At 42.5% G+C, this 8,947-nt stretch overlaps 1 protein-coding gene across 1 annotated transcript in view; it reads right to left on the reverse strand.

Moving 5' to 3' along the window:
- LOC118403506 (angiotensin-converting enzyme-like) overlaps positions 1 to 8,947 on the reverse strand; it is a 20,984-nt gene that overhangs the window by 11,529 nt on the left and 508 nt on the right. Inside the window, exons 2-17 of the mRNA XM_035802231.1 lie at positions 8,476 to 8,673; positions 8,011 to 8,108; positions 7,558 to 7,727; positions 6,808 to 7,031; positions 6,550 to 6,694; positions 5,910 to 6,011; positions 5,407 to 5,538; positions 4,578 to 4,756; positions 4,007 to 4,129; positions 3,466 to 3,590; positions 2,731 to 2,892; positions 2,289 to 2,382; positions 1,718 to 1,957; positions 1,228 to 1,425; positions 698 to 795; positions 207 to 376 (exon numbers count right to left, since the gene is read on the reverse strand). Coding sequence (XP_035658124.1) covers positions 207 to 376; positions 698 to 795; positions 1,228 to 1,425; positions 1,718 to 1,957; positions 2,289 to 2,382; positions 2,731 to 2,892; positions 3,466 to 3,590; positions 4,007 to 4,129; positions 4,578 to 4,756; positions 5,407 to 5,538; positions 5,910 to 6,011; positions 6,550 to 6,694; positions 6,808 to 7,031; positions 7,558 to 7,727; positions 8,011 to 8,103 — 2,255 coding nt within the window. The 5' untranslated portion in view covers positions 8,104 to 8,108; positions 8,476 to 8,673. The remainder of the gene's footprint in view (positions 1 to 206; positions 377 to 697; positions 796 to 1,227; positions 1,426 to 1,717; positions 1,958 to 2,288; positions 2,383 to 2,730; positions 2,893 to 3,465; positions 3,591 to 4,006; positions 4,130 to 4,577; positions 4,757 to 5,406; positions 5,539 to 5,909; positions 6,012 to 6,549; positions 6,695 to 6,807; positions 7,032 to 7,557; positions 7,728 to 8,010; positions 8,109 to 8,475; positions 8,674 to 8,947) is intronic.

Consider the following 8,947-nt stretch of genomic DNA (forward strand, 5'->3'; position numbering starts at 1 on the left):
ATGTTCGCGGTGGATTAATGTTCACGGTTTTCACGGTGACCACTCCACCGTGAACTTAAAGCCACCGCGAACATTTTTCCATGGCATTACCAGACTATCGTACGTGGTGCCAACGCGAACTTGAAACCACCACGAAAAGTCCTCTTTCCCGCTACCGCGAAATTAAATCCCCGCGAACTTAAATGCATTTTTCATACATGACCTACCTGACGTCATGAGCGTTGTAGAAGTCCCATGCAGACGCGTGACAGACCACGTTTCTGTCTGCGGGTTTGACAAACATGGAGTTGTTCCAGAAGTTCTGCGGCATTTCGATTTGACCCATGTCCTTAAAGAAGTCGTCTGATGTGCGGAACATCCGATCAACTGTCCATCCCTGACATGGACATTAATGAGTATTAGAACTTCCAGATGCTATTGTTTACGTTAAACTTTGCACATAAGATATTGATGAAGAAAGAAAGCTATGAGTTATGGATTGTTCTAGCATTCAAGTACATGCTACTGGCAAGTTCTATTATCAATTGCAATCTCATTTATTAGCTTCCCATAGTCATCGTATTAGCGTTGTGTAAATCGAGCTAAGTTTTAAACAGCACTCTGAAGGTAGCAAAGAGGCACTGTTGTCATGAATAAAGATTTACTGGTCTGATTCAAACATTCCATCTATAAGATTAGATAGAATGAAACTGCTCACATCTGCTTTCATCTTTGGTGTCACATCAAGGCTGGTCTTGCCAGGGTAAGGCTCCACAAGGTCGTAGATGTTGATCCAAGATTGAGACCACATGTTACCTGTATTGTACAAACATTTAAAGTTTCTCATTACGGGGAAAAACAGTAGATCATCTGCCCCCTCCCCCTTGCGGAGTAGGGATAGGTAGGACTTCGGCAGCTCCCAACCCTCATTTCGGTTCAGCTTCACCCCGCGCCGCAAGGAGGCGGGGGGATGGGGCAGATGATCTACGCAAGCCTGGCCTAGTCTCGTATTCTCTCGCGAGATCGAGTCTAGGTCATTCTCCGTGATGATCAAGATGTGTTGTCGGACATCGAATATTTGGAGATATGTACCTTGCCTTTAAAGCAGTCACTGTTGGAAGAAGATTGTATACTGTATACATACGTGACTGACGAACCTCTTCAATGGATTTTTCTTAAATTGTCTTTTCAAAAGCAGTATACAAGGCTTGAAATACTGAATTTTTACATTGTGTTTTATGTATTTACCCAACACGTGTGCAGGGATAGGTCCTGTAGCACTGATCTTGTCCTCTCCGTATTGTTCCCTCAGCTTCTTCCTGACATAAGCGTGCAGGTTGTTGTACAGAGGCTTGAGCTGGTTGTACAGGTTCTCAAGCTGCTCCTGAAAGTCAGGTATGTCATACCAGGAGCGCCAGTACGCACCGGTGTCTGCCCAGTTCTGAGCTGCATGGATACACAGTTTCATGTGACATACGAAGCATATTTAAGTAGCATATACGTAGTATATACAGTTACTGTAGCGTTACACAAGCATTAGACATCTAGAAACTTGCGAACACAACATATGTGTAAAACGTTTGTGGCTGCATAACGCTAGTAGTTTTGAGATAGACAAATTCATTAACAGTTATAGACACTACTGCCATGTTTGGAGGCAATCACATTCTTTGCGCTTATTTGAAGACCACATGCCCTACAACTACATCTGTACCTAAGTACTAAATCAGTATCTTACCATCTTGACTGACAGCATCGTTACTGAGCTCCACGAAACGTGAGTATTTGTCCTTCAGCTGTCTTCCCACCGCGTCCCGCCAGCCTTCCCAGCAGAACCGCAGCCGGTCGTAGTCACGGCTGCTGGCCAGACAACTGTACAAATCTGTGCACAGAAAAAATGTTGATAGGTAAGGCGTTGAGCATTGAAGAGCGTTCATGTCAATCTTATTTATATCCCCTCTCACCTCCAATGGCACCGCTTATACGTATTTTCATTGTATCAGGCTTTTCCCCTATGAGTTATCCTTGTTTTCGGTCTCCCCTTTCCCTTGGAATCTCTTCATTTGCTTTCCTTTATAAACTTTCCTCTCACTCTTTCTGTCTACCGTATCTCAGGATCAATCCGGTGTCAGGGCTGGTAATTATAACGCGTGGGAACAGTATGACATAAAAACACAAAACACACAAAATGTAAGAAATGATCATCACGAGCACAACGTGTGTGACGTTATATTTCTTCACTTACACTTATACTTTCAGTCGTTTCCGCAAGCAGCCCATCAAGGCCCCGTATTAAAATATGACCTTACCTGGGTTCAGCGCCATACAGTTTGACGGATCGTCATACTCGCACGCCTTCCCAGTGGAATAAATGTTGTCCATCTCAGACATTATATTGTTGAGCTGGAAAGTATATTTTACAGTTTTGATTGGAGCAAAAAGGAGCAGTAATCATAAGTGCTTCCTTTAATGTAGTTTTCATGCGGATGAAATATTATCATAAGACATTCCTATGTTCAACGGTTAGAAAACCAAGATGGCGACCAACACCATGACACGAACAACATCTGCTGGATTTGCATATTTCTGCATACAATATGACATGTAGTATCTATTATTATTTACCTTTTCATAGAATCATTCGTGTGAAGAAGTATTCAAATTTACTACATTTGAAAAACAAGATGGCGACAGTCAGCTTGACACGAACGACATCTACCGGATTTGTATATATCTGCATGCAACACTGACCTCCTCCAGCTTCGCCTGGTCCTGCTGAGCTGCGGTTCCAAGGCTGCTGATGCTATGGAAGAGTCTCTTAAGCGTTGCATTGTTGAAGTTCTGCCAGTCGAACTTGGAGGCATTTTGAGCCACTTCTTTGCCGAACTGGGCAACCGCTAAGCTGGCTGCAACCTGGTAATAGTTTTGACAGAACAATGTTGCACGACTATCACTTTGGTCCATAGCAGCCATGGTCGTGTGTACCCAATGTGTCCTAACAAAAGACGCATAGGTTTAAATCGAATACACTCACAAACCATCTATTACGCCCAGGAGTGCTTTTCAACATCTACTATAGTGCACAGACAAGGCATGATTGAAAATGTCGGTAAGAATTCTATCCTACTTGTACTAAGTGAACTTTTCTGCTGTTGCTCTGAATTTTCTACAGATGCGTGGGAATTACAATTTTTCATTGTTAGATCTTTCAAGCATCAAACTAGTTTATGGTTATTGTTGTTGTTGTTGTTGTCTTTGTATGTGTTGTCTCTCTTGTCGTAGCAGTGGAAGAGGCAGTGGTCATCGGTATAATGAAAAAAAACAATACTCAGGTAAGACCTACCCACATACTAAATGTCAGTACAATCCATTCAGATTTATGCTGGTCTTCTACACAAAATAACAAAAACACATACACACAAACGCTACCCAAAATGTAACCTTCTTTGCGAAGGTAAATATTAGGTTGAGACATAACAGCCTTACCTGCTTCTGGGCATTCTCCTGTGTGAGGTTCGTGTTAAAGTTCCAATAGGCCACTACAGTGTCGTAATAGACCTTCTCAGCTTTGGCGTTGTAGTCCCAAATGAAGTCCCATGCCTCTTGCTCCTCTGCGGAAACACGGCACACTGTAACTGTGGGAAGGCTGTGAGATCTTACTTCGTATATACTGGACCAGTATTATAGCATGATGCTTTGATATTTGTTTTCCTGAAGACAATTTCGCAGAAAATGTACTCTGTATTGTCATATGGGTTCTCACAATTGCAAACGTGCCTATGATAGTTTTAATTCTTAGATGAGGAATGGCAATGCGATATGTAGATATTGTAGGTAAAGCAAATGGCCTTCAACCGTGGAAAGCACCCGAAAATCACGATCAGGACTATCTACATTTTGTTGATGACATAGTTTTAAGTAGGTACTGTTAATATCTTTTGTTGCCTTCATAAATATACCTCCGGGGTCACTGAATGAATGCATAGATTATCAAACTAACGAGCAAAGGAACGAACGAGCTTCTTACTATTGGGACAATCTCGTTCATCGGAGTTGTCAGTGCAGTCGTTAACTCCGTCACAGCGGTCCCCTGGCCGGATGCACTTGGACCCGTCAGCACAGGTGAAGCCGTCGGTCGCCTCACAGTCATCTGGGAAAGGAAACACGAAAATTCTTTCAAATTAAGCTGACCAGAAATCTCCTACATTTTTTTACTTCAAACTGTTGCAAGAAATGAAACCAAGGTTAACGCTACACAATAGGCGGACAAGGCAGCTAGTGCCTGGCCATTCTGTTATTCATAATAAATGAAGAGGTCATAATTTAGGAGAAAATATCCATGTTTTGTACCAACAGCATTCGCCTATCCTGCTGAACTTGCTAGTGAACGTTGACTATGGACAGGAAGTGTGATTTACATACGAAAAGAAATGTTATTTGTAAGCAGTACATGCATTTCCTTTATAGAGAGGTTTCTGTAACCGACGAAACTCCCATTTCAAGAGACGAAGTGTATTCGCTTACTATCTGAGATGAACAATGGAAATCTAACCCTGTACTGATGTGTAGCCAGATTTGAATTTTGAATTTGTACTCACAAGGAGGAGCCCAGCTTTCATCCCAGCCGAGTGTCTCTCCCTGGTTCTGTTGCTCCAACCATGTGATGAGTGGCTGGAAGTAGTCCACGAGCGGCAGAGCAGACATCACCCTCTGTCCACCGGTGATCGCCTCCATGGCTTCTGGCCACTCCTGACTGGATCCCATCCGGAGCATTCGGCTGTTTTTTTTTAGACAGGGGGGGGGGGGGGAGCGTGCGTTACATTTATCATATATACCATCGGTTCAATGAAGTGTTACTCAATCAAATTAAAGTAAATAGCTATATAGGAGGTAAACGTTGTGCCTCATGTGCTCTAAGACTTAGGTCAAGCAGATTTCGGGAGCGAAAAGAATTATATAAATGGCATCAAAATACACAAAATGGCAAAATAAGATTCATGAGAATGATCTGTGTATACTTTTAGGTAAACAGTTTAATTTTTCGTTTCTTAAAACATCCTGACCGGGCCCCGCTTTGGAAATGTGACCTAAGGCGTAGGCATCGGTGCCCGTCATGGCAGTAGCCCCGGCCGGACTCCAAAGCCATAAATGTGCCCCGGTGGACTGCCGGATACCGGTTATTTGTTACCACGTGCCAGGCCGATTTTAACGCCGACTTACATTCAACAACCTGGTTCCTGACCGGTCTCAAGGTGTCTCACGCGGTCACGCCCGAAAGTGTAAAAAACAACCCGTGAACTGTCCGACAGGGTCCCTCTTTCCAATTGGGACCTAAGCCTAAGCGAGGAGGGGTGCAAAAAAGAGAATTACAGTTATGTATCTATGCAGACCTTCAGGTTAGACAGGAATATGCATATAACAACTCACGCCAATTTTTCCCCAGCGGCAGCCTTGTTGGGTCCTGCAGAGATGTCACACTTGTGCAGCGGACCGGTGTGTCCGGAAGTATCACACAGGGCCTTGTGGAACTGGAACTGAAGGATGAAGCTCACGAAGTACCTGTAAGCAAAAATGCATATGAGCTTGTGCTTTATTAGTTTGCCGACTCCTCCCAACTATATTGTATGATCTGAATGCTCTCTCTCTCTCTCTGTCTTAATCTATTTGTACATAGATACATTTTAGATAGATACTTTTAGATGAAAAGATTACCTAATAGAGCAGACATGTTGTTTTTATAAGGATTCTTCCTCGGGCCATATGTATTATCTAATATATCATTATCATATGTACACCTCTTGTCTCTTTGAAAGCGACAAGTAACCACAAAAGCAGGAAGGAAGGTATTTCAAAGAGCGAATGTTATTCAAGAATCATTCTTAGTTAAAACGTTCACACAAGAACATGATACACTTTGACAAAAAGCAGACCTGATGTAAGGGACGTTGGCAGGGATGTGGAATTTGCATCCGGGGTCAAAATCTTTGGCGTGGTTCCTCGGGACAGGTGGCACGATACCCTGGTAACGAGTCCTGGATGGAAAAAATAAATTAGTGTGCAGCAAAGAGATATTGTTGGAACTTGAATGATATTTGATGGTCCTTGGACTGAGTGATAAAAAACACCAGCAAAGACGGAAATTGTTGTAGTTTTTTCTGTGTAGTTCTGACCTGAGTTTCCACTACTGTGTGGTTCTGACCTGAGTTTCCACTACTCCCGATTGTGCATGAATACGTTTTGTAATGATTTTATTAGACTGTGTTCCTGGTTGTACGTGTACGTGAGTTAGAAATTTGTCCTAATTGTTACAGTTAGACTGTGTGATTCTGAATCTGACCTCGAGTTTCCACCACTCCTGGTTGTACGTGAGTTAGGTTTGTCCCAGTTCTGTTAGACTGTGTGATTCTGACAGGAGTTTCCCCCGTTTTTGGTTGCACATGTACATGGGTTAGAAGTTTGTCCTAGTTTTTTGTGACTGTGTGACTGTGTGATTCTGACCTGAGTTTCCACCACTCCTGGTTGTACGTGAGTCAGGTTTGTCCTAGTTCTGTTAGACTATGTGATTCTGACCTGAGTTTCCACCACTCCTGATTGTAGGTTTCCGGGGTGATGGATCCGTTGAAAACTCCCCATCTCCACTGGTCCATCAGATATCCGAACGGTAGGAAGGAAACCTTGTCCAGGGCCATACTCATCAGAAAGTTGATGTCAGACTCTGGATGAAGAGAATTAGACATAGTTGGTGACTTTTGCAAAGCTATGCTGTTTATCTCGTATAGAGTCCCTTGCCAAATAGCAAACAGGAAAATCCTCTGTCTTAAAGCTTACCGTTGTCGTCTTCCACAGTGTCCAAGAGGCCGATGCTCTGTAGGTGTCTCGGAGTGGACACGGACAGAGCCAGCAGATCTCCCACTGCTTCATGGAAACCGGGGTTTGCTCCACCCCGGAACGGGACGGGGTGATGCTTGTACTGTAGGAAGTACTCGATGTGACCCATCTCGTGGTGGATGGTGACCAGGTCGATCATGTTGATGTTAGTACACATCTTAATCCTGTGTCCAGACATTTATCATTACTTTCAACGAAACATGATTTGAAGCAAATCTAGCAACATTCATGGATATGAAAATTATCAGGGGATGTTTAAGATACTTAATTTTGGAAAGGTTCTGTTATAATGATGTTGATTCAGAGCCTTCACTGCAATAGATACGAAGATGCAACATCAATTTAATATTCTGTGGCTTCAACTCATACAGGTATAGCAGGGCTCGAAAAATTTTTACCTGCACCGCTCTGAATTTAGGAAGTGTGGATCATACTAAAATTGTTCAGGAACCATTCCTTTTTTATACTTTATAGGTGGTAACAGTCAATGTAGCTAATAGCAATCCACATACACCTAGATGATATGCCATTTTACTATAAAACCCAGTACATGGACCAGTGCAGGTTAGCTGCAGGTAGACACCAGAAATACATACACAGCTCCAATTTTACCTGTACTAATCTGCATATGCAGGTTTTATTTTGAGCCCTGTATAAGCTCAAAAATATATGTCGTCATACATGACCTACCTGACGTCATGAGCGTTGTAGAAGTCCCATGCAGACGCGTGACAGACCACGTTTCTGTCTGCTGGTTTGACAAACATGGAGTTGTCCCAGAAGTTCTGCGGCATCTCAACTTGACCCATGTCCTTGAAAAAGTCGTCTGATGTGCGGAACATCCGATCAACTGTCCATCCCTGACATGGACATTAATTACTGTTAGAACTGTATACTAGTGTTTCACTTTGTAGATAACTGAGATATTCATAAAGAAAGATTACTTAAGGTATGCCGTATGGCCTGTTGTGGTAATGAAGCAAATGGAACAAACGCGTCTGCTTTTGAATTGCAAACCCATTTTACCACTTCGTACGTAATGACTATCAATACTGAACATAGTCATAGTCATAGGCATTGTGTAAACCATAACATAGATGTTGATCATCTATCTTCAAATATAAATGAAAGGGAGCTTCTTACATCTGCCTTCATCTTTGGTGTCACGTCAAGACTGGTCTTATTGGGGTAAGGCTCCACAAGGTCGTAAATGTTGATAAAGGATTGAGACCACATGTTACCTGTATTGAACAAACAAATAGACAAACGAACAAGTCAAGCTGTCACCACAGACAAAAACAAACAGAAGATAAACAAACACAAAAGCTTCAAGCTTAAATATATATCCAGGCAGAGTATGTTTTAGTGATATGATTAAAAGCAGAATGCAAATGATTAGTGGCGAGGAGCCCACTAATCATTAAAAACGTGAGACTTTTCATCAGCCATTGCCTCCAAAGAAGAAGTCAAACCTCCCAGTAAAGAATGTAGAATAATGCATAAGGTAGCTGTATAGAACAGACACTTGTTACTTTTTGCTGTCTGCACCCTTGCAATTAGCCTACGATATGGGCATGGATTTGCAAATAGATAAACAATTATAATTACCCAACACATGTGCAGGGATGGGTCCAGTGGCACTGATCTTGTCCTCTCCGTATTGTTCCCTCAGCTTCTTCCTGACATAAGCGTGCAGGTTGTTGTACAGAGGCTTGAGCTGGTTGTACAGGTTCTCAAGCTGCTCCTGAAAGTCAGGTATGTCATACCAGGAGCGCCAGTAGGCACCGGTGTCTGCCCAGTTCTGAGCTGCATGGATACATTGAGTTGCATGTGACATGAATGGCAGCGTTAAACATTTCTAAAGTTCAAGACACAAAGTGCACTGTCTCAATGCGTATTTGATGCTGCAGATTAGATTCGAGACAGATCAAATGCAGAACAGTTATTATGGCAATCTTTTAGCTTCTAATCTGAGAGACTTGAGCGCAGTTTTCATTAAAGGCGTATTGGAAGACTTTTCTCATCTACAAGTCATCAATCTTTCTTCAATCTTTATTCATTAAATCAACAATACAGAGTT

The sequence above is a fragment of the Branchiostoma floridae genome, chromosome 16 (assembly GCF_000003815.2).
Source record: "Branchiostoma floridae strain S238N-H82 chromosome 16, Bfl_VNyyK, whole genome shotgun sequence".
In the NCBI taxonomy this organism is placed as follows: domain Eukaryota; kingdom Metazoa; phylum Chordata; class Leptocardii; order Amphioxiformes; family Branchiostomatidae; genus Branchiostoma; species Branchiostoma floridae.